The sequence below is a fragment of the Artemia franciscana genome, chromosome 16 (genome assembly GCF_032884065.1).
Source record: "Artemia franciscana chromosome 16, ASM3288406v1, whole genome shotgun sequence".
Classification (NCBI taxonomy): Eukaryota; Metazoa; Arthropoda; class Branchiopoda; order Anostraca; family Artemiidae; genus Artemia; species Artemia franciscana.
In genome coordinates this window covers 28,752,263-28,775,632 of record NC_088878.1, presented here as the reverse complement: position 1 = coordinate 28,775,632, position 23,370 = coordinate 28,752,263, and the positions used below count along the sequence as shown (strand labels likewise).

The 23,370-nt window shown below is 36.0% G+C and overlaps 1 protein-coding gene across 2 annotated transcripts in view; it reads left to right on the top strand.

The window, feature by feature from the left end:
• LOC136037312 (retinal guanylyl cyclase 2-like) overlaps positions 1-23,370 on the top strand; it is a 170,075-nt gene that overhangs the window by 12,889 nt on the left and 133,816 nt on the right. For both annotated transcript variants that reach the window (XM_065719976.1, XM_065719977.1), the window contains exons 2-3: positions 9,483-9,646; positions 9,872-10,121. In XM_065719976.1, the coding sequence (XP_065576048.1) occupies positions 9,483-9,646; positions 9,872-10,121 (414 nt within the window). The remainder of the gene's footprint in view (positions 1-9,482; positions 9,647-9,871; positions 10,122-23,370) is intronic.

Genomic DNA, 23,370 nt, shown 5'->3' with positions numbered 1-23,370 from the left:
CGGAAAACCAAAAGCCGACACCTATCTCCCGAAGAAATCTAAGAAAAACCATTTAGCTTTCCCCATTTTGTGCTGAAGATAGAGATATTCGGTTTTAATGAAACTTATATCACCAGAAAGTGTGAAATGTTTTTTTTTTTTGACTACGTTATGCAGAATTTTCTTTTTAAAGTTCAACATCGGCAGCTCCTAAAATTTTCTAGCTTCCCTACTAAGAAAATGCTAAAAATTCGATTAAAAAAGGCCATTTTAGAGATTTGGCTGCTTTGGGAGTTCCCTGTGATGCTACCCGCTTTAATTGAATACTTACCGACACAAGCGACGTAAAATTTCATGATCTTTTCAAAGAAATTTTAAGTGAAGCCACAAAGTCCTTTAGGCTAGTCCTTTAGGAGAATATATATATATATATATATATATATATATATATATATATATATATATATATATATATATATATATATACATCAATATCTATGTGCGTAGAAATATACGTGTATATCGATCTAGATATTCTGATATCTATTTAGAATTATACAGATATCGATATCGATATAGTAGTAGGAGGTAAATTAAAAAAAGGAAATCACAGGAAGAAACATAGTAAGACGAGATGAAAATGGTATTCTTGAGATTTTTGGACCGGGGGCATAATGTAATGGGTAGTGAACCTCTCCCGATGCTTATGGCAAATCGTTAAAGAAATTCAGCTCAAAACATTTTGGTGTGATTCTTGGCTCGTATACAAGCCAGTAAAAAAACTATCCAGAGGATGAACTACCCCCCCCCCCCTTCTTCACAGTGACAACCACGGTAGAAGTATAAAGATAACCAAATATAAGCTTGCCCAACAGATACTTTAACTGTCAACGTATAAATGTGTATTAGGTAAAAATATTTAGTGAAATTTTTAGAGATATCTCTGTTCAGTCTATAGTGTCAACGCATGTTCACTTTACAAGGCATTTGAACAGAACTGATTTTTTTTTTTTCGCTATCATAGCTCTCTGGTATTGTAATTCAATTTCATCTCACTATTGATTTTCGTTTAAGCATATTTAGTTCGTTAGATTTTCTTCGATTTTTATGTCAAACAGAAGAGGAAGATATGAAATTAGAAATGTGAACGAGAATTCTGTCAAATAGCTCAATCATTACATTCAAGTAACGTGGATAGGGGACTAAATGCTTTACTTCATTTTCTAATGATATTCCAATATAACGATTATATAATGTTGTGGCTCTTAAATCTCTGCTATTTCTTTTTGGTTATAATGGTTTCAGTTCTGTGTTGTTTAGTTTTATTACTTCAGTCTTGCAAAAAGAAGCAAATAATTTTTTTTCTATTTGTAAGTAATTGTCCAGGTTATTGGCAATATCTAAACATTTTTTAGGAAAACTATTTGATTTATTGCGCATAAATTCTTAAACATAAGTCTTGAAAAGAAGTAACGGGACCAACTATTGATTTGCTCTGGAAAATATTCAAATAGTTAGTGGGTACAAACTGTATGCAATAAGCACCTTGTACTAATAGCAATCGAAACTCTAAAGAAAAGAGTCAATCGAAACTCTGAATTTTACGAACCTGAAAAGACTTGCCTGATTTTTAAAAAGGAGGGAAACGCCGCAAAAATGATGACTGATTTTAGTGAAAATTTGCTACGGCAGATTTAACATATTTGACAACATTGTTATAAAAGGTTTGAGCCTCTATCTACAGAAGTGTGGAATCTGTATTTTCTCAAACAGGATAATCACGAATACGTATTTCTTTGTTTTTTCGCGTTTGGATCACCAAATCAAACAAAGAGTCCTAGAATATCGGGAGAAGACTCATTAGAAAGAAAATTTAATGGTCTAGAGCCCTTTTTAAATAGCAAACTAGACTGTGCTACAGGAAAATGATACTTTTTTCCTTATTGTGGCACGAAACGACAAATTTAGCCCAAAGGATGGCAAAAAGCTATTGTGTGAAAACTGCGATATCCTATCAATTAATACTGAAAAACTGTGTATCGAGCTCTTAGTTTAAGCGCTCTTCCCCCACTGGGAAGGGGGGGGGCATATGCTACTATGAGCTTTGTTATTGCCAAGATTTAAATGGGGGTATTTTCGATTTTCCTATTTCTGTACAATGTATAAGATATTTTTCTTCCCTAGAGGCGTTGCCCCGTTCACCCTTTACAGTGTTCTTAAGAAATATCCCTATCAAAGAAATATGTTTGAAAAGATTACTTTCAAAACCTGAGAAATGATGACTTAAAATATTTTTTTCATGTTTCTTATCCCTCTCCTAATAAAAAGTCTCTATTTTTTAAGGTATGATCGTCAGTCTCAAAGCATTGTTTTACGTATATTAAAACTGAAAGTAAGAAATTGGGGTTGTAAGGGAGGACAGTAGTCTCCTTCGTCTTTACGAGAGCTTTGGATCATACGACTCGTAGTCAAACAGTTCGTAGTAACGAACTGTAGTAAGGAGCGACCCGGCTCAATAGAAAACGAAAATAAAAAAAACAGGATTTTGATACTAAAATATATCAAAAGAACTGGATTTTTATGCTGATTTTAAATATATAAGTTTCATCAAATTTAGTATTTGTTATCAAAATTTACGAGCCTGAGCAAATTTGCCTTATTTTGTAAAATAGGGAGGAATACCCCCTAAAAGTCATAGAATCTTAACGAAAATCACACAATCACATTCAGCGTATCAGAGAACCCTACTTTAAAAGTTTCAAGCTCCTATCTACAAAAATGTGGACCTACAAAGACCTATCACGGGTGCGTGTTTATTTGTTTGTTTTTTTCCCCTAGGGGTCATCGTATCGACCGAGTGGTCCTAGAATGTCACAAGAGGGCTCATTCCAACAGAAATGAAAAGTTCTAGTTCCCTTTTTGAGTGACCGAAAAAACTGGAGTGCACCTAGGCCCCCTCCCACGCTCATTTTTTTCCAAAGTCAACGGGCCAAGACTTTGAGATATCCATTTTGTTCAGCTTAATCGAAAACCATAATAACTATGTCTTTAGGATGACTTAATCCCCCACAGTCCCCAGGGGAGGGGCTGCAAGTTACAAACTTTGACCAGTGTTTACATACAGTAATGGTTATTGGGAAGTGTACAGACGTTTTTCAGGGGGAATATTTTGGTTTGGGGGGAAGAGTTGATGTGAGGGGGCTATGTGGGTGGATCTTTCCTTGGATGAATAGGTCATGGGGGAGAGAAATTCAATGAAGGGGGCACAGGATTTTCTACCATTATTATAAAAAAAACAATGAAAAATAAATATGAAAAAGTTTTTTCAACTGAAAGTAAGGAGCAGCATTAAAACTTAAGATTAACAGAGATTATTACGCATATGAGGAGTTCATCTCCTCCTAAATTCCTCGTTCTTTACGCTAAAGTACTTTTAGTAATTTCAATTATTTATTTTACGGCCTTTCTGATTCAGGGGTTATTCTTAAAGAGTTGGGACAAAATTTAAGTTTTAGTGTAAAGAGTGTGGTATTAACGAGGGGACAAACCCCTCGTTATGGATGTGTGGGTCTGTCTGTCGGGTGACGTCATGTTTGTGTGTTGACTGACGTCATGAAGTTAGTTGTCGTCATTTTTGTTATGACGGTGACGTCATTAAAGATATTTAAGACATGCGTTCACGTAAAAATCTATTAATGTTTAACTGTAAAATGACTGATGAACTTACAATGGCAACAGCCGAGGAAGATGCTCAAAGAGTCTATGCCAAAAAACTTGCTGCTGATAGAGAAAGTAAGAAAAGTAAGCGTGCCGAGGAATCAAAAGAACAGCAAGGAAACAGGCTTGAGGCTGATAGAGAAAGTAAGAAAAGAAAGTGTGCCGAGGCATCAAAAGAACTGCAAGGAAACAGGCTTGAGGCTGATAGAGAAAGAAAGAACAGAAAGCGTGCCGAGGAACTACCAGAGCAACGCGAAACCAGACTTGCTGCTAAAGGAGAAAGTGAAAAAAGAAGGCGTGCCGAGGAACTACCAGAGCAACATGAAACCAGACTTGCTGCTAAAAGAGAAAGTGAAAAAAGAAGGCGTGCCGAGGAATCACAAGAACAGCAAGAAATCAGGCTTGCTGCTGATAGAGAAAGTAAGAAAAGAAAGCGTGCCGAGGAATCAGAGCAACCTGAAAGTTATCGCCTGGCATTCAGGTACAGCCCAGTCGATGATTATAGCTTGAGTAGATGTGTTCAAATCGGGACTATGTCTAAAATTTGTCCCTATTGCAAGGCCTTGAAATTCAATGGCGAAACAATAAAAATGTGTTGCGCCTCAGGAAAAGTTAAACTTCCTCTATTGGCTGCACCACCAGAGCCATTGAAGACTTTCCTTACTGGAACTACGTCAGAATCTAAGCATTTTTTGTCACAAACAGAAAATATAGCTCATGTTTCCAATTGACGTCGTTTGGAGCCCAAATCGAAAATCCAGATCAATTTATGTCTACTTTCAAAGTAAAAGGGCAAATTTATCATAGAGCAGGGTCCCTTCTACCATTCTCAGGTGAGAATCATAAGTTTTTACAATTGTACTTCATCGGTGATAGAAATTTTGAATTGAATGCACGTTGCGAAATTTCTCCCAACGTTGAAAGGACAATCGTTTCCCAATTGCAGCATCTTTTCCACGAAAATAATAATTTAGTGCGTCTGTTCAAAACAGCCATCGATTTGATGCCTACTGATACGCATAAAATCGTTATTTCCGCTGACAAAACGCCTCCTGGCCAACATGTGCGTAGATACAATGCTCCAACTATCGACGAAGCGGCAATCGTTATGGTCGGTGATCAGTTTTTACCTCGAGATATTATTCTTCATAAGCGAAACGCTCAGTTGTTAAGAATTGCTGAAACTCATCGATGCTACGATGCCCTACAATATCATATCATTTTTTGGGATGGAGCCGACGGCTATCACTTTAATATTAAATTGATGAATCCAGCCACTAATAAAGAAATGAATAAAAAATGCAGTGCAATGCATTATTATTCCTATAGACTAATGATTCGGCAGGATGAAGAAAATTATATTTTAAAATGCCGTCAATTGTTTCACCAATTCGTCGTTGATATGTATGCTAAAATTGAATCAGAACGTTTGCTATATATCCGCCTGAATCGGACCAAGCTCCGCTCTGAACAATACATTCATTTGCGAGATGCAGTTATAAACGACGGTAACACCACAAACGTTGGAAGATTAACAATTTTACCTTCGTCATATGCTGGCAGTCCCCGTCATATGCATGAATATGCTCAAGATGCTATTGCGTATGTTCGTCTCTATGGTCGTCCAGATTTATTTATTACATTTACATGTAATCAATCTTGGGACGAGATACTGCAGCTTTTACTTCAAGGATAATCGGCGGTTCATAGACTTGACATTACGGCCCGTGTCTTCCGGCAAAAGTTGAAATCACTGATAAACTACATAGTAAATTTTGAAGTGTTTGGGTCAGTGCGATGCCAGATGTACTCAGTGGAATGGCAAAAACGAGGAATGCCACACGCACATATACTAATCTGGCTACATGAAAAAATTACTTTGAACGAAATTGATGATGTGATTTTCGCTGAAATACCTGATGAAAATGTCGATAAGGGGTTACATGATATAATTGTAAAAAATATGATACATGGACCTTGCTTTGCACTAAACGAAAATTCACCATGCATGGCCAAAGGAAGGTGCACAAAGCAATATCCTCGACTTTTAGTATCCAACACAATTACTGGCAATGATGGTTACCCACAATATATGGCGGTAAAACAGCAATAATAAAGACGCGTAACGATACCACCATCGAAGTAGATAACCAGTGGGTTGTTCCATATTCCCCATTATTATCAAAAACATTTAATGCACACATAAACGTTGAATACTGTAACTCCGTAAAGGCAATCAAATACATATGTAAATACGTCAACAAAGGCAGTGACATGGCAGTTTTTGGCTTGCAGCCCGAAATCAAAGATATCGACGAAATCGTACAATATCAGGCTGGAAGATACATAAGCAGTAATGAAGCTGTTTGGCGAATTCTTTCATTTCCGATACATGAATGTAGTCCAGCTGTTGTTCACTTAGCGGTACATTTACAGAATGGTCAACGTATTTATTTCTCGGAAACCAACGTGCAACAAAGAGCCCTGAATCCACCGGATACAAAGTTAACCGGTTTCTTTTCGCTTTGCAAAAATGATTCTTTGGCAAAAAAAACTGCTGTATACTGAAGTGCCTTCGTATTACACGTGGAATACTAAAAATAAAGTATTTGAACGTCGAAAACAGGGTAAGTCAGTCGACGGCCAACCTACCATCTTCAAAGATACCACGATAGGAAAACTCTACACCGTTCACCCCGATCAACATGAATGCTTCTTTCTACGCCTGCTTTTGGTGAATGTACCCGGTCCGACCTCCTTTGATTATTTGAGAACTGTAAACGGTACTATACATGACACTTACCGTAGTGCATGCCAAGCTCTGAATTTATTGGATAATGACCAACACTGGGATAACTGCATCAATGACGCGTGCGAAACGTCAACTCCAAATCAAATTCGTGCATTGTTTGGCATCATTTTAACATCTTGCTCTCCATCAGCTCCTACAGAGTTATAGGAAAAATATAGGTCAAAAATGTCCAAAGATATACTCCATCGAATACAGTTACAGACGTCACATATGACTTTTGATTTTACATCAGAAATTTATAACTACACTTTAGTTATTATAGAAGATTTGTGCGTACGTATGGCAAACAAACCTCTTCAGGATTTGGGAATGCCTTCACCTAACCGTATCGCTGCTGTTTCGACATATGTAGAATTGGATCGTGAACAAAGTTACAGTACGAGTGATCTATTGTCGTATGTACAAAATAATATTTCCAAGTTAACGTCGGAACAAAAAGACATTTATGATACGATAATGCATTGCGTCGATAACAACGTTGGAGAAATTTTCTTTTTGGATGCGCCTGGAGGTACTGGTAAAACGTTTGTGATAAAACTGATTCTGGCATCAATTCGATCAAAAAATGATATAGCGTTGGCAATTGCGTCGTCCGGAATAGCCGCAACATTGCTGCTTGGTGGAAGAACTGCTCATTCCGCTTTGAAATTGCCTCTGAATTTGCATTCTACAGAAACTCCCACGTGCAATATTTCCAAATCATCTGGGATGGGTAAAGTATTGCAGCAATGCAAACTTATTATTTGGGATGAGTGCACAATGGCACACAAAAAATCGCTCGAGGCTCTGGATCAATGCTTGAAAGATTTGCGAGGGAAGTCGAAACCCTTTGGCAGCACATTAATATTGCTTGCGGGAGATTTCAGGCAAACATTACCTATAATACCTAGATCAACTCCTGCAGACGAAATGAATGCTTGCCTGAAAATTTCTAATTTATGGGAACACGTAAAAACATTAAAATTAACTACAAATATGCGTGTCCGATTGCAAAACGATGACTCTGGCCAAACATTTTCAGATCAATTGCTGGCAATTGGAAACGGAAAGCTCCCAGTAGACTCAATTTCAGGACGTATACAACTACCTGCTGATTTCTGTAATTTAGTGACGTCCAATGAATTGATTGAAAAAGTATTTCCGAATATTCTAAACAATTATAAAAATAATAAATGGCTAAGTGAAAGAGCGATTCTTGCACCCAAGAATATAGACGTCCACGAAATCAACAATATTGTTTTGACCAAGATTCGAGACCAGGCAGTCCTTTACAAGTCAGTCGACACAGTTTTGGAACCAAATGAAGCGGTTAATTATCCATCTGAATTTTTAAATTCCGTGGATCTTTCAGAGTTTCCACCACACGTGCTACAACTAAAAATAGGCGTACCAATAATACTTTTAAGAAATATCAACCCACCAAAGCTTTGCAATGGCACGCGACTTGCCGTAAAAAAAAAGGAGGAAAACCTAATAGAGGCCACAATCTTGACAGGGCCTTTTGAGGGTGAGGCTGTTCTTATTCCTCGCATTCCCATGATTCCAACGGATCTGCCTTTTCAATTTAAAAGATTGCAATTCCCAAATTGATTAGGCATTTGCAATCACCATTAACAAAGCTCAAGGTCAATCATTAGAAAAATGTGGTGTAGATCTTAATACTGATTGTTTTTCCCATGGACAATTGTACGTTGCATGTTCGAGGGTCGGTAAACCTTACAATCTATTTATATGCAGCGACAATTGGACAGCGAAGAATGTTGTATATTCGCAAGCTTTACGCAGTTAATTTGTATTGTATCTATCTATCTATCCATCTATATAAAAACGAGTTATGTGTATGCATGTTTGTTTGTTTGTAAAAAGAGCGTTTGCATTAACGTCATTATTAGTACATAAGGCTTTGTATATGCACAGACAATGGGAAAGCCAACAATGTTGTATATTCGCAAGTTTTACGTAGTTTGAAACACATATATAAATCTATCTATATTCACAGGTGGGACACAGGGACACAACTACAATGGCGCGTAACTAATATGGCGCGTAACGACTTACGCGCGCGGTGGGGCTTGGGGGGCGCGAAGCGCCCCACCAACTAGGTGTTGGGGTGGCGCGAAGCGCCACCCCAACAGCTAGTATATATATATATATATATATATATATATATATATATATATATATATATATATATATATATATATATATATATATATATATATATATATATATATATATATATATATATATATATATATATATTGTTCTATTGACACCGGGACACAAGCAACATAAATGACGACCGGGACATTCAAAGAGAAATTACAGACCAGGACACCGGGACACAAATGACGACCGTGACACAGCGAATATAAATGATATAAATGAGAAATATATATATATATATATATATATATATATATATATATATATATATATATATATATATATATATATATATATATATATATATATATATATATATATATATATATATATATATATTATTATTATTATTTACTGAATACCACCTCCTTGCGTTTAGAGTAATTCTGGATAGGCTATTAAAAACGAAGAGAAATTTACTAGACAACAATTTATTCAAATGAAAGATATGAACGCCATTGAAACTTAAAACCAACGGAAATTGTTCCGTATATGAGGGAGGCTGCCTAATCCTTAACCTCCCTTCCGCTACTTTACGTTAAAGTTTTGCTTTTTGTATAAGTTTGCTAAAAATAAATATTCAACACGAGGGTTGTTCAATTGGAATTAGAAGGATTTATAAAGTAAAAGACTTTAGTGGAAAAAACAGTAGGTTAAGGAGCCTCTCCCCATGCCAGAAATATTTATGTCAGAAATAAGGCTTAATGACTCTCTTTACTTTTATTTAAAAAGAAAAACTTGATTTTTAATCAGCTCTTCACGAAATTATGTGATAGCCTTAGAAAATAATCTCCTACATTTTTTTTAGATATGTGCTCAAGTTCAAATCATGTCGTTGACGTTGTTGGTGTTATTGCTTCAGGAAGAAATAAAGTTTCAATATTTTCTGGCGACCTTGAAATGTGTGATTTGCTTTCAGTTTTAACCGATTTTCCGAGATATACGTATCCTGTTACTTGGTCCTGTCCTTTGGTAAGCCTTAGTCGATATAATTAAGACGATGTTATTGGAATATAAGGAAACGAAGTATTTTATAGAGAGAGAGAGAGAGAGAGAGAGAGAGAGAGAGAGAGAGAGAGAGGGAGAGAGAGAGAGAGAGAGAGTGAGATATTATGTGTTAAATTGGATTGGTGATTTACTTTTAATGTTTAGTATGATTTTGATAGAATATTCTTTGCCCATTAATTTTTTTTCTAGAGCAGGGATAACGTGGTACAAATTACCCCATTTTGGTTTGATACTGCCCGAGTCATCCTAAGAATATTGAATCAGTATGGCTGGCGGAATGTTGGAATTGTTCACAGTGAGGGAAGATTTTGGAAAAGATATTCCGAGATTTTGGAAGACACTCTGAAAAAGGAGATAAATGTAAAGGGGACATGGACCTTGCATCGCGTACCTGATTTTGCAATTAGAAGTGTTTATCTAAGTGATAGATTTATTAGAGGTAAGGCTTTGAACCACTAGCACTCCACGCTTTTTTACGTGTTGTAACCGGTTTAAAAATGTTTTTAGCTTTGCGAGTTTAGAGAATCTAGGAATTGCTTTTATTTCTTGATTGTACGAAATAATTGTAACGTAAATAATTGATAAATTAATTATTCATTAATTGATAATTGTTGATTAAAATCAGAGACCTTTTTTTGCTTTGTGAGATTACCGAGCCTGAGTGTTGCTTTTAATAATTTATTAATTTACTAGTGATTAATTAGTGATCCATTAATTAGTGTAAATAATAATTAAATAATTATTAAAATTCAACAATGATAATATTTAATATATGGATTCTAGACAAAACTCATTCATATGAAAACCCAACTCATAGCTGAGTTTGTAAAACTCAACCTAGCGAAATATAACACAGGTAAAATGTAGCTCAAATAATACACAACTCAAGAAAGACCAAACGGGAGTAAAACTGTCCAAATACAGTTTGCCAAAGCTAATTTGAAAATCAATCCTTAATATTCTCTTAATCCAATTAATTGCTCATTTTTGGACGGAAAGGAAAACCTTTTTTCTCAGCTCCCTTAAGCAAGAACAATAAAATGATATATCCTTTATTTTAAACCATACTACTCGTCCTGCAGAAATTACACTTTTTTTTACATATTTTTATATTTTTGACGGAGCTAGACGTAGTCACCTCGCCGAAGACATAGAAGACTTCACATTCTTACTACTAACCTTTCATAGCTCCTGATCACACTATTTGTGGGTGTTTTCAAATTGACTATTTTATGCTAGCTATGATACAATTTTTTCCCTTCTTAATCATAATAGTGATCATTGGAATTCTAAACAAGTTCAGTATGGAAAAATTTTTAAAAGATCTTTGGTGATACATATGGATCACTAAACCTATTCAGCCTTCGTTCTTCAGAAACATTTTTTTTCCTTTTTGGCTTTTCTTTGGGGCCTTTTGACTTCCTTGGGTATATTTTCCGGTAAATCTTCCAATTTTATGGACTGCCCCATTAATAACATGTTTTGCATTTCAACATCAAATTAGCTATTTGAGCCACGATTGTTGTTTTAAATAAGCCTTTCTCTCTCTTATTTTTCAGAAAGTATATTCAACGCTTAGTCTAAATATATTACTTCATATGAAGATAACCTGTGGTCGAACAGCCCATCTATTCGTATTGATCAGAAAGAATTCTCGAAAGCTTTAAGCTTCAAAATTAATTTTAATGCTTCAGGCCCTGCCCTCTAAAGAAATATTTTCAGGCTTCAGGAACATGGCTTGAGGAAGAACTGTTTAAAATTTTGTGATCTAATTTACAAGGAAGAGACAACAAAATTAAAATCTTCAGTTCAGGTACTTTCTTGAGGGTGTGTTTTTCTTTTTCTTAAATTATATAAATATTTTTGCCCCTTAACTTTGATGGACAATTTAAATTTAATGAATTTTAGGAATTTCAAATCCAAGTTTCGCTTCAAGATTACCTCATACTTCTTTGATACTTCATGTTTCTTGAAGAATAGAGGGTTTTACCCATTCATTAAGTGCGTTCTTTCGACTTCGGAATCCTCAATGACGGTTTACTGTTATTCATTAACAATATTGCCTATTGTCTCTATAGTGAATAATTTTAATTCACTCAAAAAATTTTTGGATGAAAAGTACTTGGAGAATAGAGGTTTTTATCCGTTCGTTGAGTGCTTTCTGTGTTCTTCGGACTCCTCAGGCACGAGTTACCGTTATTCATATACAATATGGCTTATAGTTTCTATAGTGAATAATTTTTATTCACTCAAAAATATTTTTGGATAAAAAGCACTTGGAGAATAGAGGTTTATATGCATTCAGTGAGTGAGTTCTTTGGACTTCGGACTCCTCAAGTAGGAGTTACCGTTATTCAAACACAATAATGCCTATAGTTTCTATAGTGAATTATTTTTATTCAATCAAAAATATTTGTGTTGTGAGAACAACACTTTGGTTTTGTCGTTTTTTTTTCTTAGCATCCCGATTTCAGTTTATTCCTAGAAAGTGGTAAGGGTCTAACCTCTGTGGTTATTACGGAAAGTTTGGAACTTAGGCCGGATTGATTAATATTACTTTGGATTTTGGAAAACTTCGTAGAGCTCTTGTCTGGGACCAAGAAGGATGGGTTTTGCTTGTCCTTGAGCCAGAGTCTATTGCGTGTGAAGTGACTTGGAGTTTTATAGCCTATATCAGAGAGAACTATCTGAAGCTATGCAGTCAAGCTTTTGCTTCATCAAACCATGTTTCTGCTTTCGAGTGAAAAGCTCCGTTCTAGCAGACAAGCGGACAGGCACCAGTTTCAAATTGAAGATGGACTAAAATCTATCATTGCTAAATATATGAGGCAGTTTCCCGGCCCCACGGCCAATATAACTTCTTTGAGTGATAAATAGAAACAATTACAGAAACAAAAAGTGGGGACCGAATGTGCTGCCATCTATTGTTTCCACCCATTTCTGTTCGTGATTTTAGCTGAGTTTATCATTTGGTTTTCGCACTAAGGATTGCGGTAGAGAAACGGTATCAGATATGCCTCATAAAATTTAAAAGTTCTCTCATTGCTAAAGAAACTAGAGTTTATTGTTTGCTCCTTTCTAAGTGATGACGTTCGAAACTACGGCAAAAAAGTCAACTTCTGAACTAAGACAGATAGATTTTATTTCGGTGGCGGTCAATAGTTCTTGACGAGATGATCAAGGTATATATCATCCATTAGAAAAATTCCTTCGTGAGATAAACCATTTTGAAAGTTTAAAGGGGTTTACGACTTCAGTAGCAAGGTACACACTGAAATCAAAAATAGGCCGATACAGAAATGGTATCAGATGTGCCTTTCAAACTTTAAAAGTTCTCTCACTGCTAAAGAAATTAGAGTTTATCCTTTGTTCCTTTCTAAGTGATGACGTTAGAAACTGCATGCGGCAAAAAAGTCAACTTTTGAATTAAGACAGATAGATTTTTTTTCGGTGGTGGTGGATAGCTCTTGACGAGCTGATCAAAGTATATGTAATCCGTTTTTGTTAGAAAAATCATTCATGAGATATACAAGTTTGAAATTTTATAGGGCTTGACAATTTCAGTAGTAAGGTACACACTGAAACTAAAAATAGGCCGATACCAATTGTGAGACATTTAGGGGAGTTTTAAGCAGCAGTCGGGTCTTAGCTCATAATCTTCTTCGGCAATCAAGGGTTCGCAACTTTTGCTAGTTTGGTGTACCCGTTATTCGTTTCCGGTGTATTTGATGGTAAGACCAATTTGGTTCCAGTGGTATGATTCATGAGCAGGGCTTCCGCTTTTAGGGAGATTACCCTATTTTAGGGAGAAATCACTTCTTTTAGGGACATTTATTTTGACTATAGGGACAAAGAGAAATCTGGGGTGAAAAAGGATTTTCAGGAAAATCTTGGGTAAAGTAAGGATTTTCAGTGAAAGTTTGATTTTTTCAAACAAAAAGCTGAAAAATTCATCATTGTAATATTTCTTAGTGAAAAAGATCTAAAACTTCATGTTGAAGCATTGAACATGGTTAACTGTAGTGATGGATCAGCTGAGGGTCTGACTAACTGCATCAAACAGGTCATTGAAAAAAAACTCGATTCTCTGACAAAATTTTGCTGAATTTTATGCAGATACTACTAAAGTCATGCTTGGAGCCAATAGATCTGCTTCAATACTAATGAAAGCCATGGTGCCACATATCTTGAATGTGAAATGCTCGTGCCATCTTATTCACTTATGTTCATCCTATGCAGGCTTGTCACTTCCCAAGACACTAGAAGACTTGGCACGAAATATCTATGCCCACGTTTCCAGGAGTGCTTCCAGGCGAGATTTGTATGCCAAATTTAAGAAGTTCCATGAATGCAAAGCACTTCCAATACTTGCACCAGGACAGACCCCTTGGTTGTCCCTTCAGGTTTGCATAAAGAGGCTTACTGAGCACCTGGCTGCTCTTACTCATTATTTCATAGAAACCACGTTTGACGACCCAACTATAACTAATTACCTTATCTGGTCAACATTACAAAGTAAATTGACAAAAACATACCTTGAATTTATGGACTACTCTCTTGGCCTCTCTTATGATTTCAACACAGTTTTCCAATCTGAGCTTCCAATTCTTCATTCCCTGAAGGTAAGTTGCGTTAATAATGTTGCGTCAGCAAACTTGCGAATAATGTTGCGTCTAACTTAATGGAACTAGACTATATTGGCAGTATTGGTTTCTTTACCGAACAGAATCATTACCTTTCAAGTGAGTACCTGCCTTTAAACCAGACATATGTGGGAATAGCTGTAACCGATTCAATGCATGAACTCGTAAATGATCAAGAGCCAAGTAATAATATTGACCTCTTTTACCAGTCTTGTCGAAACTATTATATAGTCCTAATCAAGCAGATTCAATACCATTTCAAGTTTGAAGACGAAATTTTAGACAGCTCGGGATTATTTGAAGCAAGGAATGTAGGAAATTTGAAGCCAAAATCTGTAAGGCCACTATTTGCGAGATTTATTGTTGTAACAGAAAAGTGTTGCGTCCAAAAAACGGACGAAGAATGGATATCTCAGGCAATGACCGATGTGACTGAGCTACATTTGGGAGATGCCCAACTTGAAGACCTGTCAGTTGAGCAGTACTGGATGAAGATACTTAGTCTGAAGACTCGCAGTGGTGAAATCAAGTACCCAGAATTGTGGAAGCGTATATCACTGATGTTTTCGTTACCCTTTAGTAATGTACCAGCTGAGCGTCCGTTTAGTCTCCTTAAATTAATCAAAAAAGACATCCGAAATAGTTTCGAGAACGTCACACTAGTCTTACTTATTCGAGTCAGCTACTGGTTGAAAAACGAAGATAAAACTTTATCAACTGTCAGCATACCGAAAGCCTCTGTTAGCTTCAAGACAAAAGCAAACGCTACGTGCGATGAAGTGCTAAGGAACTTTTTATTGGTTCTCGATAGTGTAAAAGATTTTATGTATATCATTATCTGAAGTAAAAAATACACTTTGATTCTACGTTACGTTTTTCGTGTAGATTTTATGAAAATATCTCTTTGTTCTAGGCAGAAAAATAGGGAGAAACCAGATCTAAAGACAAGGAATTTTAGGGAAAATTGATATAAAAATAGGGAAAATTCAAACCGAAAAGTGGAAGCCCTGCTTACAAACAATAATCGGCTGTTAGGCTACAATCACCTTCAGCAATGGGGAGTTGCAACTTTTGTCAGCTGGTGTACCTAGTGTTTATTTTAAGATCCTTAACATCTCGAGGAAACAAAACCAAAGTGGTGCTCTCGCAGCACTTTACTTGGTGAAGACGAACAAAGGCTGCTGCAACACCTCACGTTGACCAAGCAACGTAGATCTAGTTTTAAATAAAAAGCACTTGAAGAATAGAGGTTTTTTTATTCATTCATTGAGTCCGTTCTTTGGACTTCGGACTCCTCAAGCAAGAGTTACCGTCATTCATACACAGTATTTCCATTATATCAGTGAATAGTTGAAGACTTTTTAGATGGTGTACAAGGTGTTGTGGAAACTAAGAATTCTGTATAATCCAGAAAAATATAGGCTATTTAATGTAATAAAGTTGGAATAAGTCTTAATTGCTAATCAAGGATTATTAATTATTCCAGTCTTAATGTAGCCTAAAACCATTTGATTTTGACTTTTATTGTAAGCTAAATACAATGGAATAAAAATAAAATCATAATTTTCGGAATCAGACATCCTGATTTTCCTGAATAACTAGTTTCTCCTCAAATTACTTGTATTATACCAGCTACTAGCGTGATAAAGTCCGTGTGAATCATAAAAACACTTGTACCTGTTAAAGGACAATATGAAGTCTCATCAACTGGCTTTCAAACGATTTCAAGTCCTCATTTTTGGCGTTTGAAGTCTTTTGCCAGGTCATCAGAAAATTTTACCCATTATTTATCACAAAGAGAAAATAAAGAGAAATCCTAAAGAGAAACTTAAAGAAAAAAAAGACATGTTACTTTCTTATATCTGCGTAGTAAAAAGCGTTCTTTACTTTCATTGGTTTTTACCCACAATTCACTAACATTATTATTTAAGCATAAGGAGAAGGGGAGGCAGTTTTCCTACTTAAGTAATTAATATAGATAAGTACTTGAAAGAGGCCCTAACCCTACCCATCCATCCAATTACATAGGTCTAACAGCATAACCATACACATTCAACTGCAAAGAATGATCCATGGACAGGCAGTCGTAAGTAAGTAAGTATACGTCGTCATATAACGAATAATTAAAACTATAAATCAAACAAATAGTTCGAAGGCGACACAAGATTTTTAGTCGCAAGATTTTTTCAAATAGTCCTTCTGATTCCTCTGGTTTAATATCTATACCTCGTGGGACTGTGAGAATCTAACGGAAGAGGCAATGTGGCTAGAAATCTATACTTCTGACCACCTTCTTTAAAATTGGTAAGAGATTCTCCGTTGTTGAAATAAGCCTCATCTCACAGCACTAAGATAAGCCAACTTTGAACAACGCATCTATTAAATTACTGTTTTACTCCACAGCAGAAGAATCAGGGGGGGGGAGATGGGTTAGAAGACCAGGTACTGACTATTTACCTCCATTAATATATATTAAAAACTCCTGCATTGTTTCACTTTAAGCGTGTTGTGGCATGTATTCTTATCTGCTACAAACCTGGCAAGGAGAAAGGAGGGGGTGATTGAATCACTATGGGGTTTTCTTTTGGGACACACAGTAATATTGAAGTTGTCAAATCCCTAAAAATTTTAAAAATTGTGTATGATAAATTAATTGTTGAACAGATTAGCAAAAGTGATGTAATATACTTTCATCCGCACCAGGAACTTTTATTTGTGTTGGCGGAAAAAAACAAATAGTTATCTCACTTCAAAAGTTGATTTTCTTCCTATGAATCATTTATCACTGAGTAAGGACTAAGGAGTAACCTCCAATTTCATTGGCAACGAGAGACCTATTGAAGTTCAGGAGGAACACGTGATACCATCCTCATACCTCAGTTCTAAATAACGGGAATCAAATAACAAAATCAACCTAATTGGCTTATAACAGTAGAAGGCAATACTTTTCGCTGCCAAAAAATCTTTTAATGATCGGTTCACCATGTTTATTGTGGTCATTGTCTATTTGATTTAAGTGGATTGAGGGAACTTGATCTCTCTTTTTACAAAACACACTAAAGACTGCACTTGGTGGAGCTTGCAACTTGGCGCAACAAGTGCAAGTTGGTCGTGACTTTTTACAATTTTGTTTCTCCCAGTGACCAGCACCATTGCTCGCATCTAATCTAGGCCAGTAGAGCTCTCCAAGATTTGTCAACTTGGCTGTCGTTTTCAAGAAGATCCATAAGCCTTGACGTTTTACAATAAATCATAAATGTTTTTGAGAATAACCATTGCTGCTTTGCGAACATTAAGGTGAAGCTTTCAAGGACTCTTTGGCAGATGCTGAAGTAAATCAAAAAGTTTTAGGGTCCATTTTAAGATCCAGTAGAGATTGGAGGGCAAGCAGCTCTCCTCCCAGACCCATTTATTTTCCAAAAAACATCCCGTCAACACAGCCATTTTGTTCAGCACATTAGAACTCTACAGTAATTATGTCTCATGGGATTTTGGGTATGTCAACCCCCCAAAATTATGCAACCGGCCAATAATGCTTTGAATTAAATTTTGCGTTATAACTGAATCAAGAGGCACTGTGTGTATATTTACTAAAACACACTAAAGACTCTATGCAGCTTGGTCATGACTTTTTACAATTTTCTTTTTCCCAGTGACCATTAACTTTGCTCAATCCTAATCTAGGCTAGGAGAGCTCTCTAAGAATTCTCGACTTGGCTGTCGCTTTCAAGAAGTACCATAAAACACTGAAGACTTGAGCTAGAAAATATTTGGAAAATTTTTGCTGTTTTTGGAATTTGATAAAATTGAATGTTTTTGAAATAAATCTAAACACTTTTGAACACTTTAATAAATGACAATGTACTCTCGTAGCTAAGCCTTCGAAGTTTTTAGAGCACATCGACTACTGTCGAAATACGGTCAGTCAGCCGGGTACCCAGAACAATCCGTAGGAAATTCTTCTGGAAAACATCTAGTAAATTTTCATCTGCTTTTTCGGAGCGCCCAAGCTTCAGAGCCATATTTGGCCACTGTCATCACTGTAGCTTCCAATAGTGGTTTGCAGACTTATCTTCCTATTCTTCCAAACTTTTTTTTTAACTGATAAAAAAAGCCCTGAGCCTTAGCTATTCTACTTTAAACATCTTCACTGCTCCCACCGTCTTTACTAATAATACTACCAAGGTAAGTGAATCTGCCAAACTGATCAATCTTTTCGTTATCCAACGTCACCTTTTCATCTTCACTTATTCCTAGCCTCAGTGACTCAGTCTTCTTCATATTAATTTTCAAGCCTATTCTAGCATCCTGAACTCGCCAAACCTCTAAAAAGTCATTCGTTTTGTTCAGACTTTCATCTAATATGCTTAAATCATCAACATAGTCTAAGTTTTCCCTCCCCATTTGATTCCGTGGTCTTTCATTGCCTTTCCTGTGCTCTTTAAGACGAAGTTCATCAAAACGATCCATATACAGGAGGATAGAACACAACCCTGCTTAACTCCTGATTTAATACAAAACCAGTTGCTAACCTCATTTCCTACCTTAACCGCAGCAGTATTATTCTCTTACATAGCACAAATCCCTTTAAAATGTATTTTTCTGGGATACCATACAAGGATAAGACCTTTACTAACGCTCTTCTATCAACAGAATCGGAAGCTTGCTCATAATCGATTAAACTGAGGACCAAAGGTGTTTGACTTCTCAATTATTAACCCAAGAGTGAAAACTTGGTCGACACATCCTCTACCTTTTTTAAAACCGCACTGCTCTTCCCTTAAAACTTTGTCTACAGCATCTCTCAGTCTAAAAGGTATCATATTACTCAGTAATTTGCTACCTACAGAGACCAGACTGATGCCTCGATAATTACGAAACTCACTTTTGTCACCTTTCTTATACAGTGGTTTAATTAAGGTTTTCCTAAAATCATTAGGTGCTTCCCCTTTTTCAAAAGTCATCTTCATAATCTTCAGTAGCTTATTCCTAACCTCAGAGCTACCATACTTAAGAAACTCATTTATCACACTATCAGCACCTGGAGCCTTATTATTGTTTAATCCTTTTAGTACTGTCGCTAATTCTTCCTCACTAAACAAATCTTCCTTCACATCCAAGGTATCACAAACTTTTTCATTTTCATCGATATCTTTTCCTGCAAATGTATCTCGGTTTAGCACATTCTCAAAATGTTCCACCTATCCTTATTTAGCTTTTTCTTTATCACTAATTGTGTCCCCATTTCTATCTTTAACTGGGACTAGTCCGGATTGACTACTCCCTTTCAATTTATTAACATGACAGTATAATATCTTACTATTATGCCGTCTAGCCGCATCTTCCAGATCCTCAGCAATTTTATCCATGGTCTCCACTTCAAATCTCCTTAGTTCATATTTTAATGTTTTCTCCACTTTCTTTACATTCCTTTTGTTTTCATATGACCTATCACTCAGATAATTCTTGTACAAACCGCTTCTACTCTCTATTAAACCTAAAAGCTTTTTCACTAATATTCCTAGTTGCAGTCTTAGCACTCTTCCCTAAGACACCAAGAGCAACTTCACAAATTGTTTTTCTAAAATTATTCCATCCATCTTCCACATTGTCAAATTTTAAACCCTTAAGTTTAGTATTCAACTGTTCATGGAAGTTTTTTCTCAAATTTTGATCCTGGAGTCTACCAACATCATAACTTTCCGGGAGGTAGTTACCCTTCCGAAATTTCAGCTTTAAATTAACCCTAGACACTACTGGATGGTGATCTTTACTTTTAACATCAATAACCGCACTCCTATAGACCCTAGTATCTTGGACTGATCCTGCTAGTCTTCGGTTTACAATAACATAATCAACAAGGTTTGCTGTCTTACCATCACGTGAATACCATGTCAACTTATGGGCAATTTTGTGACCAAACAACGTATTGGTTATAACTAGGTTGTTATACCTACAAAATTGAAAAAGTTCTATAGCAATTACTGTTTTCTTTTCCTACACCAAATTTACCTAGGCTAGAATACCATCTATTATTTCTACAAACCTGGCCATTAAAATTTCGTAGCAATAACGCCATATTTCTACCTGTTACCCTGTATTTCCTCCTGTAACTGTAAGTAAAATTCATCTGAGTCACTAGCATCTCCATCAGTTGGTTCAACAGGGGCGTATGCTACTATAACTGATATCCTGAACTTTTTAGTCATAAAATGAGCAATTAGTATTCTATGATTAATACCTTCCTAGCCTAAGCAAGACTTACTAGCTTCCTTATTCATCATGAGCCCTACTCTCTGTCTATGTACCCCATCCTTCCTGCCTGAGTAGACAAATTCTATGTCACCTAATTTCATACTTGCTACCCCTGGGATATGAGTTTCTCAGACTCCTAATAAATCTAGTTCAAACCGTTTGAATTCGTCAGTCAAAATGTCGATGCGACAGTCATTTTTTAACGTCGTAACATTCCAAGTTCCAATTTTCATGTTCTTTAATTCTTTAAAATTATTTTGGCCTCAGGAAAATCAATGATTCCGGATACCAGTGCAGGACGGGGACCAACATATTTACTCAAGTCTACACTGAAGCGTTTAAGCCGGCTGACAACCGGACAGCAAGATGTCCCTGGGACCTCCAGTAAGTTGGAGTCTTTGTGCAATCCTGGGCCCATCTTGGTCACAACATGGTTTTCAGCACATGGCGATGCTCTTCTATCAACAAGAGTCGAAATCCTGCACAGACAGTCCCAAGCCTATTACCTCCGACTCATTATATATTCATGCCTACGAAAATTATGCTACTACAGGGAGAAAACCCACCCGATAAAGCCCATCAAACAAGTCCAAGCCCAAAAGAATATCCAATAATCAGAATCCCGTGCGAGTGCGGTGTTGTTTACTAGGCTATGATTTCCTCAAGGGGCGCCACTCCTCAAGTGGGGAAAGTTAACCGCAAGTTTCCCAGTCTTGCAGGTATGCCGAAAGAGTCAAGGCAGCCCTTTACAGAGGCCGTTGTCAAATCTGGATCTTACGCCCTGCCGCAGTTGTCCTCCTATATAGGATCCTCCCACGATGGCGTTCTGCATCACCATGCAATTTGACCCATTACTGGGAGAAGGTTTGTAACTCATGTGATGTGTGGACTCGCCAGTGGGCCCTCTTGAGTGTACATTTGAGGGGCCTTCTTCCTCCCCCACATGTATTTATGACCCCAGGAAAGGGTGTCCCAGTTTCTACTATGAACCCCCAGGGAGAAGGTCCTTCTTGGTCTGTGCCTCCTATGGAGGTACTCTACATATCTGTAGGGCATTCCTTTGACATCTATATATGTCGAGAATTGCGTTTTCTTCTGCTGAAAAGTCTATAAATCTTCATAGTTTGAACAATTTCCTGGACTTCAAACACGAACCACAGTTCCAACAAAATTTTGTTGACTTGTTTAACTTCCAGCAAAAAATTTTGCCGGAAATCTGATATAATTTTTTTAGAGTGCAAGCATGAAAGGCTTTATAGGAAGAGTTAATTAATTTGTTTGATAAATTTATTAGTTACTCATCCATCAATTCTATTTTGTTGCTGCTTTATTGACTTTTCTGTAACTTACCATAAAATTACGCAACGTAACATTCTAAAGAAATTTTGAGTGTTCTTAGCCGTACCAACTTTACGAAAAAAGTTCGATCCGTAAGATTACGTAACGTGTCATAAAGTATTGAAAAAAACTATATGACATTAAATCATTTATTATAACCTCAAAGAACTATATCTAGAAGGAAGACAAATGTCATAGAAAACATATAAACTTTGAACAAAAGCAAAAAAAATGTTATTAATAGTAAAGAAAAAAAGCAAATTTTCTATAAAGAAAATGATATTAATAATTTCAACAATTTGCTGGACTTCAAACATGAATTACAGTTTCAACCAAAAAATCAAATTTTTTTCACTTGTTTAAATTCTAACAAAAAATTTTGCCGGAAATCTGATTTTTTTTTTTTACTGTGAAGGGCTTTATAGACTTTTTACATGAAAGGCTTTATAGGAAGAGTTATTTAATCTGTTTGAAAAATTTATTAATTACTCATCCAACAGTTGTAGCTGCTTTATTGACTTTTCCATAGCTTACCATAAAAATACGTAGCGTAACGTTCTAAATAAATTTCGAGTGTACTTAGCAGTACCAACTTTACGAAAAAAGCTCGATCCGTAAGATTACGTAACGTATCTTAAATTATTGGAAAAAACTAGACGATATTAAACCATTTATTATAATCTTAAATAATTTTATCTCGAGGGAAGACAAATGTCATAGAACACATGAACTTTAAAGAAAAGCAAAAAGTGTTTTTAAAAGTAAAGAAAACAAAAAAGGAAATGTTCAATAAAGAAAATCGTAATAAATAGGGTGACATACTTTACTTGCTGATTAGGTTCCTCAGGGATAGCTACAGCAGTGAGTACCAAATCATCTTTATTATCACTGTATCACTTTAGCGCCATGTTTTCAATTCAAAGTTTTTGCAAATGATGATAGTTACCGTTTTCTGCGGTTATATTGTGTTGCTTTATAGGAAATTAGCGTTGCAGAGAGGAGGGAAAATTTTTGATGAGGAGGAGAATAAGCGTAAGACCCCTAACATGAAACGTAACAACCTTGCAATAAAATGTAATTCAAAGTCTTTGTTTTTCTATTGGTTGTTACAAAATTATTCATTTTTTAGGGTATTATCACATTTTGTCATTGTTGCCATATTTAACTGCGAAAATAGTTAAAAGTAATAAGTTATTTTTGACCACGCTTATCGTCCGAAAAAATTCAACCATTAACAATCTGTTGATTACGGAAGATAACTACACCTTCCGGAAAAGCCACATTTCTTAAGCTGCTTAGTGCTATATGTTTTCAGCTTATTTTTGTTGATTTTTTACCCAAGTAATTAGTTTTACCCAACAATTAAAATAGTGCTGGCTACTACCAAAAACGGTATAACTGCATACTACATTTGTATAACTATCTATAACTATTGTATATACTATATGGCTA